This window comes from Suricata suricatta, chromosome 11, assembly GCF_006229205.1.
Source record: "Suricata suricatta isolate VVHF042 chromosome 11, meerkat_22Aug2017_6uvM2_HiC, whole genome shotgun sequence".
Lineage (NCBI taxonomy): Eukaryota > Metazoa > Chordata > Mammalia > Carnivora > Herpestidae > Suricata > Suricata suricatta.
Genome location: NC_043710.1, coordinates 88056297 through 88074772, shown reverse-complemented (window position 1 = coordinate 88074772; position 18476 = coordinate 88056297). Strand labels below are relative to the sequence as shown.

The 18476-nt window shown below is 43.8% G+C and overlaps 2 protein-coding genes across 5 annotated transcripts in view; one reads left to right on the top strand and one right to left on the bottom strand.

Moving 5' to 3' along the window:
• Nucleotides 1–287: 287 nt before the first annotated feature.
• On the bottom strand, nucleotides 288–9608 carry RPUSD4 (RNA pseudouridine synthase D4). The gene is made up of 7 exons (XM_029956033.1): nucleotides 9415–9608; nucleotides 8888–9053; nucleotides 7607–7808; nucleotides 3619–3712; nucleotides 3399–3543; nucleotides 2132–2229; nucleotides 288–1635 (listed from the first exon to the last, which is right to left on the bottom strand). The coding sequence occupies exons 1-7, from the start codon at nucleotides 9601–9603 to the stop codon at nucleotides 1396–1398; spliced, it is 1134 nt and encodes a 377-aa protein (XP_029811893.1). The 5' UTR covers nucleotides 9604–9608; the 3' UTR covers nucleotides 288–1395.
• Nucleotides 9609–9714: 106 nt separating this feature from the next.
• The window catches only part of FAM118B (family with sequence similarity 118 member B), a 46999-nt gene continuing 38237 nt past the window's right edge, over nucleotides 9715–18476 (top strand). For 3 of the 4 annotated variants that reach the window (XM_029956038.1, XM_029956035.1, XM_029956034.1), the window contains exons 1-2: nucleotides 9755–9795; nucleotides 13941–14084. In XM_029956038.1, the coding sequence (XP_029811898.1) occupies nucleotides 14053–14084 (32 nt within the window). In that variant the 5' untranslated portion in view covers nucleotides 9755–9795; nucleotides 13941–14052. Of the gene's footprint in view, nucleotides 9796–13940; nucleotides 14085–18476 lie in introns of all 4 variants that reach the window. The other variant, XM_029956036.1, reaches the window with a different exon arrangement.

The window sequence follows — 18476 nt, the reverse complement described above, 5'->3', positions numbered from 1 at the left end:
GGCTAAAAGGAGCCCAGAGAGCCCAGGGCAACAGACTGAGCAAATGTAAGATTGTGTTTTGTGGTGTCCCTGTCCTAGTTAGAACCACCCTGCCCTCTCTGACCTTAGGGAAATCTGGGGACCTGGGGATGGTCTCAACACTCCCTTCTGCATTTGGTTTCTGGAGGGAACTATCCCATCATAGGTGGAGGGAGGTGAGCTCAGGAAGAGGCGGTAGGATTGAAGAAGGAAGCACGTCTTCAGAGACGGGGTTCCAGAGCGAAACAGAGCACCAATGGGTGACCACCTAGGTTTGGGGACACGTGTTGTTTTACAAATCTTATTTAGTGAGCAAAATACTTGGAGATTTCACGTGAAGTACAGCTGATGTGCAAAGAACACAGGTTTGCACTGTGCAGGCCGCTTATACACAGATTTTCTTTGATAAATACGGTACAGTTAGTTCTGTCAATGTATTTTCTTTTCCTTATGATGCTCTTAATAACATTTTCTTTTTCTCTAGCCTACTTTATTGTAAGAATACAGTATATAATACACATAACTTACAAAATATGTGTTAATCCACTGTTATTGGTAAAGTTTCTGGTCCACAGTAGCTATTAGTAGTTAAGTTTTTGGAGAATCAAAAGTTATACATGAATTTCTTACTGTGCATTAGTGGGGGGAGGGGTCAATGCCCCCTCAAAGCTGTTCAAGGGCCAACTATATCTAGGTTTCCTAGAAAAAAATAGGAAATCTGTTTCCACATTGCGATACCCAGCTGGAGCTAACAGCTGCCCCCTCTGGATGGTGTGTGTGCTCCCCCCCAGGGCCTCACACCTCGCCTGCCGTTTACATCTGCTTTTCTTGCTTAATAAACACCCCTTGGCAGGCCCCAGTCACTCCTGGGGTGAGGCTCCTGGGCTCCAGCAGCAGAGAATCCTGCATTCTAGGATATGGGCCTACGAAATCTGAGACTAGGCAAGCGGGGCCAGAAGGTTTTGATAACAGATCCCAAATGTCCGTGAGGACAGTAACTGCTTCTGCATCTATCAGTTAGAGAGCCATGATATGCTCTTCCCAACCACAGGAACCTTCCTGATAGATCAAGAGCTTCACTGTTGGATGTAAACAGTTTCTGAGCACAGATTCTCTGCTGTAGTTCTTCTTTTCCAATTATTGACCCAATCTGCCTGCTCCTGGGCTCTCTTCCATCTTGGCAGGGAGGTTTCCTGCAGGCTCTTTCAGAGTATAGCCAGAGTACAGGTAAATATTTAGCCTCCAGTAAAAGCCCAGAAGCGGCTGGGTTTCTTCCACTTATTGCACCTGGACCTTCCGGAGTCTGTCCCCAGGGAGAAGTTAGCAGCGTCCACTAAACACAGTGAAGAGTTTAGGGGCTAAACTGCCCAACGGTCTTCACTGTGCTCTCAGACATTCAGCTTCGTTGTCCCCACTTTGATCCTGACTTGGCATCTGTAAGCCCAGCCGTCTCAGGGAGCATGCAAAGTAGTGCGGAAGCCTGCAGACCAGGCTGAGTTCCTCCTTCCTGGACTCCAGGGCGGGCAGGACCAGCTGGCGGGCGTGCAGGTGAAGGGGGATGTGGCGGGCCTTCGCCTGCTTCAGCCCCAGCTTCCTCAGGGTACCAACACTCAGCTTCTGTACAAAGACAAGACCTCTTCTTGAGAGCCAGGCCAACAGCTCATCCTTGAGCAGCGCGCAGGGCCAGAGGCCTTCCATCTAAAGCACCCAACACTAACTCCCCTGGAAGACGCAGTGGTGGAGAGCCCGTCAGGGACATTTCCAGGAAGGTTCGGAACCCAGGTAAGAGGACCGCCACACCAAGCAAGCTCGTGTCAGCCAGTGTTCTGGCCTGCCTACAGAACAGGCTGTAACAGCAAGACACAAAAACGCTCTTCGGCAATAGCGTGAAAGGCTGCTCCCCCCGCCCCCGGCCTCCTCATGAAACCTGAGACTAAGGGATGAGGCAGAGAGGTTTTGCTAACGGATCGTGCAGCTCCCTGAGAACAGTGGCTGTTTCTCTATAAGCTAGGGAACTTACACAGCCATGTGGGGACTCGCTTCAGGGTTTAACAAGGGGAAAGTGTTAAGTTCTGCCCCTTATCTGTTGCACATTGGGTCAAAGCAATATTACCTGGGGGGCCAGCTTATTCCAGTCCGAGTACTTGTGATCTCCAAGGATCGGGCAATCCAATCCAAAAGACAGGTGAACTCGAAGCTGATGTTTAATTCCTTTAAAAAAAAAAAGAGAGAGGGAAAAACTTGAATAGCTACAGAAACCATAGCACTGGTGACATCTGCTTCTAACCAAGTTAGATCGAAGCACCGTAAAACTGGCAAAGCCCCCCCCCAATAAAGTATAAAGAATAACAACAAACTGTAAGCTATTAGGAAGCAAACATTCTACTTACTGTTGAGCCTCTAAATTCCCCTCCCCACCTGCCGTGTTCCCTTGCACCACAGATAATCACTACCAGCAACTCAGTTTCCATCCCTGCTGGGCTTTGTTTTTTTTTAAATGACTTTATTACATAATGCTAAATAGTATTGCTTCCATGTTTTCTCACTGTAGGCAATATACAGAACATAAAATATATCATCTTAACCGTTTTCAAGTGTACAGTTCCGTGGCATTAAGTACCTTCACAGCGCCGCGCAGATGTCACCGCCATCCATCCTCAGAACTTCTTCCTCCTCCCAAACCGAAATGCTGCATCAATTAAACAACAGCTCCCCCCCAGTCCTCTCCCCCTTCCTCCAGCCCCTGGTAACCACTATCCTACTTTGTCTTTGAATTTGGGTATTCCAGGTCTCTCACTGATGGATCCATACATTTGTCCTTCTGTGTTTGGTTCTTTCACTTAGCATAAAGTTCATCCACACTGCAGCATGTGTCAAGAATTTCCTTCCTTGTCAAGGCAGAATAATATTCCATGCACGTATAGACCACGTTTTGTCCAGGGACATTGGGTTGACTTCACGTTTTGGCCATTGCGAATAAGGCTGCTGTGAACATTGGTGTACATTTATCTTCTCGAATCCCTGCTGTCAATTATTTTGGGTATATACCCCTGAGAATTGCTTGATTATATGGTAATTCTATGCTTAATTTTTTGAGGAACCACTTTGCAAATTTTTAAATAGATCTAAGCGAACTAATTATATCCCTCTGCTACCTAGTGTTTGCTTGTTTTTTTTTTAACAATTGTCCCTGTTGGAGCTCGCAGCCTCAGATTAGCACCAGAAACACACCCTCCAGCATGCCAGCTGCAATCCCAGCCCTCTCGCAATACCAGCTGCTCAGACGAAGCACAGAGCCCAGCACAAGGCCCTGGACAGAGCTGAGCGGCCCTGGGGTTTCACCGTCCCACGGATCCCACTGCACATCGGCGGCCCCTCACCAGTAACTGGCTGGAGCTCCAAGAGGGCGGAGGAGACAGTGCTGCTCAGCACCTGGTACTGAGTCACAGCCGTGTGCGCGCCCCGGCTGGCTCGGACTCTCACCATCTTCCCATTGTCCATGCGGTAGCCTGGGGACAGTGTCATCTGAAGCCAAAGAAATCAAGATATGTCGCAAAGGAAGAGCAGAAAACCCATCCCTCTGGGCCCCAGCTCACCCACCTTATAGTGCTGCTGCTGACCTTGCACCTCCTTCTCAATGATGGGGATATCCACGACTCCTGCCGGGGGCACCGGGACACGCACAGTGATGGCCCTGCACATGACACATAGACCCTCGCTTAAGCCACAGGGTGAGGGGAAAACTCCTCGGATTTGGCTACTTAGAGGTGTTAGCACTGGACCTTCTGCACTACCGTGGTCAGTTCTTAAGATGGGAGCATCTAAATGATCTTATCACAGCACTTAGCCTGAGAGCTTAATACAAACACATCCATTTAACTACTAAAGTAATGTATGCTAATTACAGAATGTGTGGGAGAAAACAGAAAAATTATATTAATATCATGGTCTTTCATTCTAGCCTTTAAAAATGAATATGTATAGTTTAAAACAAAATTAGGGTAATATGGTTTTGTATCCTGGTTTTTTTTTCTATTATTTTCCTTAAGTTTATTTATTTTGAGACAGAGACAGGAAGAGGGGGGAGAGAGAGAGAGTAGGGAAGGGGCAGAGAGAGAGAATCCCAAGCAGATTCTGCATTGTCAACACACTGCAAACTCACAAACTGCAAGATCACAACCTGAGCTGAAATCAAGAGTCACATGCTTAACCTACTGATCCACCCAGGCTCCCCATGTATCCCGGCTGTTTGGGTTTTTTTGTTGTTGTTTACTTTTTAAAGTTTATTTTTAAAGAGAGAGAGTGAGAGGGCGGGGGAGGGGGGAGAGAGAGAAAGAGACAGAAAATCCCAAGCAGGCTCCACACGGTCAGTGCAGAGCCTGATGCAGGGGAGCCCGATGCAGGGCTCGAACTCACGGACCACGAGACCACGACCTGAGCCGAAATCAGGAGTCAGCCACTCACCTGACTGAGCCACCCAGAGCCCCGTGTGTCCTGGTTTTTAAAAGACGGTCAGTTCTGACTGCACATGAAGTGGATGAACCAGTAAACGGATTCTCAGAACCGCTCCCGCCCGATCCGCCAGGTGAACAAAACAGGGGAACTGTGCTCTGAGTCACCGCAACAACTACCACCACGCAATAACCATTCCAGACCATGTCTGCCGAAGGTCTCCTTTCATCCCGGGGAAAAGACGCTCTAACCTGTCCTTTCGCTTATGCATCTTCTAGGTGAATCACAAAGGCGTCCTCCTGGGTACCTGGTGGCCTATCACTGACCGCCAAAAGCCCACTTGTAATCTCACACCCTGGACATTTCACTTTGGGTTGGTAGCAGTTTGGGCTATGATCTGACCTGTTCTGTCATACCTGGACTGAGTTTTAGCTGCCAGCTCACTCTTCCTAAGGATCTAACACTACTAATGTTCACTTACTACACACTCAGCGAATGTGAACAGGCACTGATTTAGGTGGGTACTAGTTCTCTATAGAAGAGCAAGACAAAAATCCCTGTCTTCGAAGAATTTGAAATCTACTAAGAAGATTCAAACAAATAACTGTAACGAGTTGCTATCAGAGTTAAGTCAGCAAAAGCTAACTGGTTGCCTACTATATTCTAACTTCTGGTTCTTGCACTTGGTATTTAAGGTCAGCATTAACTGGGTTCCAGTCAACTTTCCAACGTTATCTGTCACCATTCCCCACTCCAAACCAGACTGCGTGTTTTACCATTTGTACAATCTATAACACATTTCTCCATCTCATCTATCAAATCCTATTCACTCATCAAGACAATTAACTGACTTCAATTCTTCCATGAAGCCTAATCCTGAGAACGGTCAGTGATTCTGAACTTTCATAAACAATTTCCACAAATAACACTTTTTGACAGGCTCACTTATATGCATAAGAATCGTCTTAGTTTTCTGCCTTTCAGCTTTTACTGTGAGCTACATGCTGCGTTAAAACACTTTACGTGCACTGTCTCACTTACCTCTCTGCTCAACTCCATCATCCTCATTTTTCATATAAAGACAAAGCTTAGAGGAGTTTCATAACTTGCCTAAGAACTCCTGCTGGTAAACGCACAGCTGACACCTCAACACAGATCTTGCTGAGCACTTAGCTACTGCACTAAACTTCCTCCATCATCTGTAATCTCCTGGTACAGGGGTTCTTACATTTCATTCCTCATCAGAGTCATTTGTGGAACTTTTAAACTATAATGACGCTCACACCCATCTGATTTATGAATCAGGACCTCTGTGGGTGGGTCTCAGTGCAGAGATTTTTTGAAGGCTCCTGACTCAGAAAGAAGCTGTGAAACCTCTAACACAGAAAGAACGGAAATCCAAAAGATAAAAAGAATACCCATGAATCAAATAGAAAATTATAAATAATCCAATAGAACCTGAGTAAAAGAAATAAAGTTTGTTCACAGAAAAGGAAACTCAAAAAACATGAGAAGCCGGCAAACATGCAGACAAGTAACACTGCTAGTACATGGGAAACAGAAAACTGACCTTTGAAAAATGCATTGGGCTGCTATAAGGGGAGGTGGGTACTTACTGCTCTACTGGGAGGAAAATCTGGCCCACCTAATAGTTGTAACATTCAAATATTAAATCTTTCAACCTAGCAATTCCATCTTTAGGAATCTGTCTTAAAGATATACTCACATTTTCTTTGCAACAGGCTCAGAAAAATGGGAAGTTAACCAAACATCCATTAATAAGGAAATTATGACATAGCCATACAACAGAAGACTATAGAGCTCAAAATGTACACACAGGAGTATCTGGGTGGTTCACTGGTTAGGCTTCAGGCTGTTGATCTTGGCTCAGGTCATGATCTCATGGATCGTGGGTTCGAACCCTGCATCAGGCTCCCTGCTTATAGTTCAGAGCCTGCTTAGGATCCTTTCTCCCTCTCTCTCTGCCCCTCCCCTGCTTGTGTGCTCTCTCTTTCTCTCAAAATAAATTAAAAATAACTCTAAAAAAATTAAAAATCAATTAATTAATTAATTAAAAGCACACACAAAATGCTCTCCAAGATACATTTTCCAAGTAAAAAAAAGCAGGATCCAAAATAGTGCAAAATATATTGCCACATAATAATTCACTTACAAGTGCCCGGTATGACTCTGGAAATTTACACAAAACAGTAGAACAGTGATTGCCTCTGGGAGAAAATTGAGCAGATGCGGGAAAGCAGTAGGTATGTATCTTTCCTCCATTAAAAAAATGGAGGTGTGACTTCTGGGTGGCTCAGTCAGGTGTGACTTCATCTCAGACCACATCAGGCTCTGCGCTGACAGCTCACAGCCTGGAGCTTGCTTTAGATTCTGTGTCTCCCTCTCTTTCTCTGCCCATCCCCGACTTATGCATGCACGCACTCTCTTCTCTCTCTCATAAATAATAAATGAATAAACTTTAAAAAAATGGAGGTAAACCTAAATGTACTAACATGAAAAGATCTCCAAGACAGTTAAGTGAGAAAAGTACAGTGTCGAGGTGCCTGAGTGGCTCATTTGGTTAAGCATCGACTTCAGCTCAGGTCATAATCTCATGATTTGTGAGAGCACTGCGAGTGCTCTTTCTCTTTCTCAAAAATAAGTAAACATTAAAAAAAATAATAAAAGTACAGTGTACACTGTATAATGTAATACACATATGCACGTGCACACACACACACTCTGTATATACTAGACATGTATGTAAACACATTGAGTAAGGACCAGGAGAACAAAAACCAAACTATCCCAAGGGAAGGGAATAGAATGATAGAGTGGGTGGATTCTCCAGGAGGTTTTTTTGCTTTATCTTTGACTATTTTTCCATAGGTATGAAACCATGTGTTACTTATATAATTAATTTTCAGTAACTTTTATGTGCAAGCATAATTAGGAACCACTATTCTATCAGACTCCAATATTCTAAGCACTTAGCCTGTTTCCTATACTTCTCATATGCCCACAGATCCTAGCACAGTGCCTTCTCCTAACAGGGGGTCCTTCTGTATAAATGGATGAAGAGATAGAAGGATGCCTTCATTGATACCAACTCTACCACCAGTGATGGGCTTCATACCAATACTTCTTTGCCACCTGACGGGTTCTAAACAACTCTTGAACTTGATGTGCCACTTCCTTCTCCCATGCCAACACCATTACGCCTGTGGTTTCCTTGTCCAGCCGGTGGCACAGATGCAAGGGCTCTGCCTTGTGGCCACGAAGCATTTTTGCCAGGATAGGCAATACATCGCTGATGCAGAGCTGGACCCCAGGGCCACCTAAGAAGGGGAGGATCAGAGGTTTTAGTGGCCAGCAAAAGATCCCACCAAAGAACTCTGCTTAGGAAGAGTCAATGCTTTCTAGAGCCTTATTCCTGAAATGTGGTCCAGGAACTAGCAACATCAGTATGCCCAGGGAGCTTGCTGGAAAAGAATCTCAGGCCCCCAACTCAGATTATTAGATCAAAATCTGCATTTTAACAAGATGCCCAAGTGACTCACAGCCTATTAAACTTTGAGAAGCACTGTTCCAGAACATGTGGCTTTCTTCTCAGACATATATATACTTATTAATTTACTTGAATACTTGCAATAAAATCAGGAATCAAAATGAGGAAGTCTGATATTTCACTATATAAACACAGGCTTGAAAATTTGCCAAGTAAACTCAAGTGATACATACAAGACTGTGAAGCTCTTCTGAAGCAATACAGGCATCAAATCTTCCCTTAAGGAAGACAGACTTGATGTGAGACATTTCTCAGTACTATTCTATGCCTAAGTAGCCATTGACCTTGAGCAGATTAATCTTTCCAGGTTGCAGTTTTCTCATCTATAAAATGTAAATATCTGTATAACAATTATCTAACTGGGAATGAGAAGGATCACAGGACAAAAAGAAAACACACAAAACACATGGCGTTGTCTGACTTAATTTGTTCTGAATGCTTTTATTTATACCTCCCCAAAAAGCATTCTTCTAGTTCAACTATGCTTTTCCCTCCAGCAAATCCTCAGTTTTGATGGAAAACAACATGAAGACAAGAACCACACAGCCTTAGTGTCTCTCTATAAAAATCCCTGTGGAGGTCTGCACACAGTGCATTCCATAGATCACTGCTGACTGCCAAATGTTTGCAATGTAGGAACTGACCTATATATCCCAGTATCCTCAGTAGTGCCTTATATAGGACTATATAAGGTCCCTATAGGTCCTTAAGGTCTTACAGAGTACTCTCCCAAAGCTTAATTATTTTGAATGCAATGTTTCAAGGCGCCTCATAAGTAAGGTATCAGAGTTAACCACAGGAGTAGCGAAAACAGAACAGGCACGCCTCTCCTAACCACGTGGTCCTTACCATGCACAGGAAGACCGTAGGGTTTATTAATGACCACGAGTTCCTTGTCTTGGTGCACAATCCCTCGACTCAGTGCCTTAGCAAGCACGTTGGGGTGGACTCGCTGCAACTGCTGTGTGAACCGAACTAGTTCCTGCACTCTCCGCTGAACACTATTTGTGGGCACCTACGGGGTGAGAAGAGGCGACACGAAAAGACGGGTGAAGACCTTCAATAAGTCTGGGTGAGAATCCAGTCTGGGAATGACCATTTCTGCATTGGATTCGCGCCTTCCGCGAATAATTTGAGAGCAGCGGTGCGTGTCTGTCTTATTTTGTCCCATTGCAGTGCTCAGGAGCGAGGCCGCCAGAAGCCAGAGACACAGCCCCTAGGACGACACGGACCTCTTCCCTTTCCCTTTCTCCCCATTCTCCCACACTTCCTCCACATTTACTTAACAGCTGTCAGAGGACCCTCCTACCTCACTCCTAGCCAAGAAATCCAATTAACGCACTGCCTCTTGGGAGTTGTGGTCCTTTCGGACTCACCGACTGCTTCTTCGTCTTTTGTTCCTGTTTCTGGGCTCGGAGTTTCTCCGCTAACCGTTGGGCATTCAGGGTCCCAGAGGCAGCAGCGGCAGAACAAAATGGCTGGGAGACGAGAGTGAAGCGACGCCCTAAACACTGGCCGGAACCCCGCAGCCAGAGGCCCAGAGCATTACAGCTGGGCGCCGCCATCTTGTCAAAAAGGGAGGGGCGAGCCTAGACCACGTGCGAAAGAGGAGCTAGGGGGAGGAGGGGATGGGCGGGCTCTCAGGATCACGTGGGGTGGGGCGGGGCCTGGATCAAGTCACGTGGGGCGGTGCGCGCAAAGTGCGGCTGCGCCGGCCGGTAGCTGCAGCTGGAGCGGTGGCGTTTGGAGGAGACTCGGTGAGTGTGTTGGGAAGCCAGGCTGGGGCTGGGAAATGCCGGTTCATCTACGCTTTAATGTTTTCGCGTCTCTGGGGTTTCTTTTCTCGGAGAGCATTGTACTGGGAACCTTCTCTCCCTTTGGGAGAAGATCCCACTGACAAACACCTCCCCGCCCCCGCGCCCCGTGGAAGTGATGCCCCATAAACGCTTGACCCAGAGCCTTCTTGGGCGCCTACCTCGTCCCTCTTGGCAACCACATCTCTGGTGTCCGGCCAGTCCCCTGAGGAACGCGTCCTGTCACCTTTCATTTCCTTGCCGCTCGACCTTCGAAGATGCCCGGATCTCTGTAGCCTCTCCACCCCTCACCTCCTCTTTGTTTCAGGTTGTAACCTGTCCTTCTTTCCCAGGGATGATGGGGAGCTCCTCCGTTCTCCAGGGGTTCCAGCCCGTATTTCCTACGTCCGGAACACCTCGAGTTTCTTCTGTTCCTCCTCAAGAACTCATTTGGGGGGAGGGGGGAGTCTCCTCTCCCCCTACGCTTTCCCTGCTCCTTCCAAATAAGAGACTGAAAATACAGTACAGAGCACGCATCTTCCCTTCCCTTTGCTGCTTCCTTCATTTTTTCCCCTCCCTACTTTGCACCTGCCCCAGACCCTCTCTTACAAGGTGCAGTGTTGGGACTCCCGTGCCCAAACTGCAAGCTACTCCCTGTGATTTCACTCAGGGGTGGCTGAAAACATGAACATCTGGTCGGGAGTGATAATGCGAAAAATACCCTGGGACATAACCTGCCATTTGTTAAGAAACCTAATGGTGAGTTCCTAAGGGCTGTTCAGAAAACTAATGGATCTGTACTAGACGAAACAATTTTTTAAAGACTGCTTAGCATGAAGGTTCCCCGAGGATTTAGTTTAGGTAGTGGAATTAGGTTTGCAATTGCCCCCCACTTGGAAAGGGACCGTCAGAAAGGAGCCATATTGGGCATGCAATGAAGTTGAACAAGTAAGTGGAACCAGCCTATAGAAAACTTTAAGTTGAAGAAGAGTTGGAACTAGATGTGATAAGCATTGAGTGTTCGAAGCTTGTTGAGCAGGAGAGAGACTCCTTGAAGTTGGAATTCTGGAAATGAACCTGGCAGTTGAATGCAGGATGGATTGAAGAGGCAGGCTTTGCTAGCAGGGATATCAGCTGGGATATTTCAATCTAGACGATCAGGAAGGATGTTATGCTACATCCGGTAGTCTGTTCCCTCACACTGTACTGTTCTCTGAGTTGGAATTGCTTTTGAGTACAGGTCAGGATGGAGCATTGGCAGCTGCTGTTGAAGCCTGAGTCCCTGGAGGATTGCTCATGGGTTTGTTTGGGTTTATTTTTTGGGGTTTTTTTTTTGTGTGTGTGTGTGTGTGTGTGAAATCCACATCTGGCACACAGTAAACTCAGAACTATTCATTCCTTAGATGGCCTGCAGTGCCTCACCAGACATGTGTTCGATGTGTCTGAACATTCACATTGTCTTATTTCTGTCAGTTTTTGACCTGCAGAATGGAAGTGTGGGAGCAAATGTGTTTACAAAGAGTGGGAAGGAAGGCTTGTGTGTGTTTCTGTAAGAAGACAGGTGATCACAATATAAATTTGAAGAATCCTGAGGGAGGCTGGGAAAGAACTTTTCCCTTTTTTTTCTTCTCCCAATTTACAGATAAGACATAGATCTATAAAACGTGAGAATTACAATCTTTTACTGATAGGCTCCAGACGCAGGTTCTAATTTTATTAATTTCACTTAGGTACATGAAGCCTCCTTTTCCAATGTCAGGATTTAAATTCAGATCATTGTGTTAATTATGAACTTATGTTAGGTAGAGTACTTTTATGGTTTTAAGGTTTCTGCCTTAACTTGTGCTTCTTGGCATTCAAGAAATGACCCCTGTTCTTGCAGAATTGGCATTCTGTGGCACCAGACAAATGAAGAACCAACTCAGATGTCCATGCTGATGGCACAGAGCTTGTGTTCTTGGGTTTCAGGGTAACCCAAGGTACAGCCTGTAGTCCCTAAGAATTAAAAAAAAAATACTGGTCATATTTTTTTCCCCAAAGAAGGAACTTTCAGGTTTTTCTTTTCTTTTTCTGTAAGAGATATTTGAAGAACTCAAAGGTTTTGCTTGTTTGCTTGTTTTTCCCAGTACTGCTTTAGCCTGTATGGGTACAGAAGTTAGACCTTAATGCTTCTCCTGTGAGTCTAGGCATTTGGTCATTTAAAGTAGAGTTGCTCTCTGCATATACAAGAACTTATGCAAATATATTTTCTGTCTTTTGCTTTGTGATGCTATATTGCATCTTAATGCTATACTGTCTCCTTTCTGTACAGACAGAAAGCAGTCTGTTCTGTTTTCTCAGTATAAGGAAGAAAATTTGATTAGAGGGGTCTGGTGGTGTCTTCATCCTTAGAAAGTACAAATATCTTATTTACACAGATTTTGATATGTCATAATGTGTTCCCCAAAATAACCGTTTAAAGCAGCCCTTGAGGGGCACCTGGCTGGCTCAGTCAGTTAAGTGTCTGTCTTCCGCTCAGGTCATATCTTGCTGTTTGTAAGTTCAAGCCCATTATGGAGCTCTGTGCTGACAGCTCAGAGCCTGCAGCCTGCTTGTAGTTCTGTGCCTCCTCCTCTCTCTCTGCCCCTCCCCCGCTTATGTGCTCTTGTGGATGCTCTCAAAAATAAACATTTAAAAAATTTTAAAAAAAGAAGCACTTGATAATTCATTTTTGAGGATATTTCCTGCTGTGCAAGAATATGGTCACCTTTTTATATCACAAATATAAACAAAGAATGACTAAAAAGGGAACTTGTGTTTAAATATTACAAAGTGGAGATTAATTAGTGGCATGGGGGTAGTTTCTGGCTCCTTAAACAGTGATTTGCTAGTTGCAAATTAACCAGCAGTTCAGTTCCCTCAAGAGCAGGAAGTATTTGGATATCGTTTTATGGTGTTAGATTCAAGGAAGCAATTAGCAGGAGCTCCCTGGGGGTGTCCAAAAAGTGCAGTTGTTGGCAGCTGGGAGGTCTGGGGACTAGGCCCAGCTCAGCTGCTGTGAACCAAGCAATTTGGGCTCCAAGCTTCGATATGCTGAAGATTTTCCATTGACACTTAAGTGCTTTCTTAACAAATGTAATTTATTTTAGACTTACCTTGCATACATTTGGTATAAGCACAGAGAATCAGGATTCTGCTCTTGTTCCCAGAGTTTAACCTGATGCCACTGAGCTAACCTTTGTATTTGGAGGTCACCTCTTTGAGTGGTGCTGGAATATACCTTAAGATGTCCTCAGTGGGGCATGAGAGAGAGTGCAGATAGGGGGAAAAATACTAGAAAACAGTGGTTTTCTTAAACATTGTGTTATAACCTATATTCTGGATGTTAGTTCTTTTTTTCATGACAGCATTTTAAAGAGATTCCGTTATCCTCCTGCCCCTCATTGTACTTTTATTTGGCTCTTGAATAATGCTCAAGACAGGTCTGGTTTAAACTGGTCTTCCCACACTTTTCCATATCGTGGTGTGTGTGGAAATAATTGTTTCCTGGAAGAAAACTGGACGTGGCCCACAGAAGACAGCTGGCCGGGGAGCTGAGGCTGACCCCACCATAGGCTTAGGGGATCCCTAGCTTGTGGCTCGTTTGATCATTAGGAAGGTCAGCACTACAAAATCAAGGTCTTCGACCCAAACTCTGTTGAGAGGGAATTGTATTATTAGTTATATTTGTTAAGTCTGCTTCTAATTTATTTGTCTCTTATGTGCCTTTATGCTCTTGGCTGGTTTATATCTAAGGATCATACTTACCCTTAAAAGTGGCCTTTCTAAAAGTTTGTGAGAAGTGGTTCACTGATGAAAAGATGGGAAATACTTTGGTCACAATGTTTTGACCTCAGTAGATTATGGGCAGTCTTGCTCTGCCTGTTTAGAAGATAGAGAATTTCTTTAAATCGTGTGTTTTATGTTTTCCATGATAAAAGTAATATAGAAAATGTGTAAAATTTTTAAAAAGTGGAAAAAAAAATCACTGCTAGCTCTGTTTCTGAAATACAGTTAAAACGTTTTTTTCTCAGTTTTTTTTTTAAATCACGCATTTTCCCCCCTTAACTGTAAATTTCAAACCTTTACAGAAGTAGAGGACATAATGAACCCCATGTTTCCATCTGCCAGTTTCTACAGCCATCCCTCGCAGGGCCACTCTTGTTCTCCACCCCACCCTGACCTCCCAGATGGTTTTAAACCATGGGTAACACTTCAGTATGTACCTATACAAGGTAAGCACTGGTTTTTAACGAAAGCACACCACCATTATCACCCCTTCAGTGTATTTCTTAGTATCACCAAGCAAGCCCTTGACACAGGTTCGGTTGGGTTTCTCTTTTTAATAGTTAATGTGTTTGAATTGGGGTTCAAGAGAAGTTCCACGCATCATGCATATTTTTTTAATTAGAAGAAGAAAACTATGAGCTTTCAGAAAAGACATGTGACCTGTATCTGAGAGATGCTTAGAGCTCACTGGCTTAGAGCTTGTACTTGGGAGTCAGAAAGGTTTCAGAATCCTGGCTCTGCTGCTTGCTAGCTGTGTAACCTTGTGCAAGTTACTTAACTTCTCTAGATTCTTCGTCCTGTGAAATGTGGGTGATGTCTGCCTTAGGACTGTTGTAAAGAGTGAGTGAGTGAAAGTGGGGTAGAGCCATCGTGTAGAGCTTAGCACACAGTTAAGGCTCAAAAAATATTAGGAATGTCCTGCGTATAGTATAGCACCAGGCTTATAGATTTGTTTAAAAAGTCTTAAACAGAGTAAGAATCAATGGATTTGGAATTTAGTCTCATTCTGCCACTTAAGTGATACACTTCAGTGTTTTGGATCTTAAATTGCACACCCAAAAAGCAGGCGGGGTGAACAACGATGATTTCTAAAATTCCAGTGCTTGCTTAGAAGTAAGGCAGCTTGGTATTTTTAGAAAGAGACTGAGGTTTGCATCGGGCTTTGCCATTTATAAGTGTTTATTCTCCTTAGTTTCAGTTTTCTGGTATGTGTAACAGAATTAATAATATCTAACCTAGTAAGATTGTTGCAGTGAGCGAGGAGATCAATATATATGGTGCCTAGCATGTAGCAGGTATTCAGATTATCAGTCAGTATTTTATGATTATAAGTTAAAATAAGATCCATACATTGGAGCATTTTCAAGACTGGGAAGAACTATGTATTTTGTGGTGTTTATATAAATGGAGATCAGCACAGCATCTTAAGGGAAAAGGAATATACATCGGAACAGTTTAGTTGCTTAAGTTGAGTAAACCTATTGTCTGCATTATTAGAAAATTTGAACAGTAAGTTAAAAGATGTAGATTGTTGGTGTGTATCTCAGTTGTTAATGATTGGAACATGCTGTCAGTGTTTAATAATACTGTTAGTTTAATGAAAATAACCTCCACTGGCTATTAGTAGGGGTGTACTGTAACTGAGCTAGAAAACCAAATCCAGCTGTCCCTGGGTTACTCAGTTGGTTGAGCATCTGACTTCGGCCAAGGTCATGATCTCCAAGTTTGTGAGTTCGAGCCCTGCGTCGAGCTCTGTGCTAACAGCTTGGAGCCTGGAACCTGCTTCAGATTCTGTCTCCTTCTCTCTATTGCTCTCCAACTTGAACTTTGTCTCTCTCTCTCTCTCTCTCTCTTAAAAATAAACATTAAAAAAAAGAAAGAAAGAAAACCAAATCCACACTGGAGTCTACTGATCCCAGTGTACTAGGCAGCATTTCCCCAACTTGCTGGATGTTAAGAGTTGCCTGGTGTGCTTTTAAACCTCCAGATCACTCTAGGAATTTTGATTCAGTAAAATGCGAGTTAAAGCTCAGGAAATCAGTTGCGCTCCCTCCTTCCTGCCCAGCAAGGCCTGGGGCTAAAAAGTCATGTGTTTATGGATATGTCAGACAGAAGATAAGGTATAGAGAGAAAAATGGCAAATTTTAAATGTTGCTATTTTTTCCCTTTAAATTTTTGGTTTTTATCAAAGTAATTCAGCTGTATGGTTTAAAGAGTCTGATAGTGCTACAAGACTTAAAGGGAAAAAAAACCATTCCCTCCATTCTCCCCACCTCATAATCTCATTCCTTAGAGGTAGTCCCTCAGGCATTTTTTTTTTCTTTCCTCAGGTATTATCTGCATATTTCTTTTTTTAATGTTTGTATATTTTGAAGGGGAGTGTACGGGAGGGGCAGAGAGAGAGAGAGAGAGAGAGAGAGAGAGAGAGGGAGGAAAAGAGAGAGAGAGAGAATCCCAAGTAGGCTCCATGCTGAGCCCCAGGTGGGGCTCAGTCTCACAGCCCTGAGATCACGACCTGGGCCAAAATCAAGAGTTGGACGCTTAATGGACTGAACCACCCAGGCGCCCCTCCAAATCATTTGATACGTTATTTCTTGCTTTTTTGTCCCTGCAGTGTTCGGCCTGTTGCGCTAGATGATTTGTCTCAGCTCCACTCTTGTGTTTGGGTTGACCTTTGCCTGTTTTTCCCCACATACCTACATACCATTATTTTTTTTCCGGATGTTCCAGCATAATTGTCACGTTCGCATCAGTAACATTTTCTGTGAGCTCAGATGTGGTATTCGATGTTTCCTATGGAGAAGTTCTATCCAGGTATCATTCAGGAACATGCGCTGTCACCCATGTCCTGGTTCTTGGCTTATATGTTTATTTCCTAAGAAGTATTTGCCCATACACTTGTTTGATAGTTTGGAAATGTTATAAAGTTCTAGGTTGGAAATAATTTTCCCTCAAAATTTTGAAGGCATGGCTGTACAGTCTGGTATCTGTAACTGCACATAGTGATTCAGATCCATTTTTATGAGACCTCATTGTGTTGGCGTGTTTTTTTCTCTCTTACTGGAAGCTTTGAGAATATTCTATCCCTGATGTTCTGGAATCTCTTAATGACGTGGTATGAGTTTTTCCTCATCTGTTCTGGGTATTCAGTGGCCCTTTTCATTCTGGAAATTCATGTCCTTCAGTTCTGAGACATTTTCTTCTGTTACTCCCCTGATTTCTGTCCCTCTCCATCTTTTCTTTGATCCTTTTTCATAACATCCATTCTTGCTGTGTGGATAGGATAACTTCAAAGAGTTAAAGTTTTTCAGTTTTTGCTCTCTGCATTGGAGTAGGTATAAGATCCATTGCCAGAATGAATATCAACCCCCAAATAATGAATGGCAAGCCCCTGCACGTGATAGGAACTTCGTGCTTCACCCCACAGTTTAATAGATTGCACGAAGCTGTGCGCACCAGGACTGGGCAGGATCTAGCTAGCCTTCCACTCACTCCCTCCTCTGTCCCATTCACCCGATTTCGTCACTGCCCTCAGGCACTAGGAATTTACTGCTTCTTCATTCTACTATAGAAACATCTACTGCTGCTCTTTTGATGAATCCATAAGCTATTTGAGTACTATTAAAAGTTAATTTTACGAAGATAAATGAAGAAAAGTTGAAAGAAAAAATGAAAAGAGGGGCTGGTGTGTAATATAGAAAATTTACAGTGAAAGAGCAAGTGCAAACTCTAACAATAAAGTTTTTTTTTTTAATTGATGAGCACGAGGCCCGCATGCTTGCCCTTCTTCCAAGAGTTCCTCTTGAAAACTGCCAAAATAGCAGCGGTGCTTCTCTCCAGGTCGGATTACAGGGTGGTTTTCATTTGCTCTTTGCACTTTACTGTACTTGACATATTTCCCAGAGGCCCTTGGGGGGGGTCCTTTTCCTTCTCTAGTTGAGGAGGAGGGCCACTTTCTTTTCCCCCCCGCTAACGTGTCCGTGTGCGTGTCCCTTGGGCCCGCTGGTGCTTCTCCCTCCTGTTCCTCCTCCGTCTTGCCCTGACCTCCTTCGCTCTTTTAACAAAGTATGTTTTTAGGTCTTTCTAATCTTTTTTCCTCTCACCAATTTTTTTCCTCAGTTTTTTTCACTGCTACTTTTTAAGACGGATGCTACCTGCTTAGCAAAGCAGTGCTTTTAAAGCTATTTCTTCTGACTTAGCCTGATCTCTCTCATTGTGCTGATGGCCTCTGTGGCAGAGAATACCTTGATTTATTTTATTTATTTATTTATTTATTTATTTTTTAGCTCTCAGATTCTTGGCTCAGGTCTAAATAATGCTTTCATCTCAGGAGTCCATTTCCAGATCAAAGAGAATATGTTTTAGTTAATTTTTATTTGAAAAACAAATATCCTGAAAAGACTATCAAGCCCAATTGAGCTTACGAGCTAAAACCACTTTCCCGAGGTGCCTTTCATCCATTCTCTTGTTCTTAAGGATGATTGAAATTGCCTTATAAGTACATTTGTAAAGTATATGATAGTTCTTTCAAAATCAAAAAGGAATTGTGGGGGTGCCTGGCTGGCTCAGCCAAGCGTCTGACTTCGGCTCAGGTCCTGATCTCACATTTCATGGGTTCGAGCCCCACATTGGGCTCTGTGCTAACAGCGCAGAGCCTGGATTCTACTTTGGATTTTGTCTCTGCCCTTCCCCCACTCATAGTCTCTCTCTCTCTCTCAAAGATGAATAAATGTTAAAAAATAATAAATAAAAAGTCATTGTGTTGGTGCTTGCAACGGAAAGAAGGAAATAATCACCTATAACCCTGTGACCCAGAGATTACTTCTTCGGGCCACAGA

Bases quoted from the DNA above. Each gene is read 5' to 3' on its own strand.
- RPUSD4 (XM_029956033.1), bottom strand. From the start codon at position 9,603: ATGGCGGCGCCCAGCTGTAATGCTCTGGGCCTCTGGCTGCGGGGTTCC. The intron at 7,809-8,887 runs GTAAGGACCACG...TCCCCTTCTTAG, and splicing joins CTACGGTCTTCCTGTGCATG to GTGGCCCTGGGGTCCAGCTC. The intron at 3,713-7,606 runs GTATGAAGCCCA...TGTCATGTGCAG, and splicing joins CAGGTGGCAAAGAAGTATTG to GGCCATCACTGTGCGTGTCC.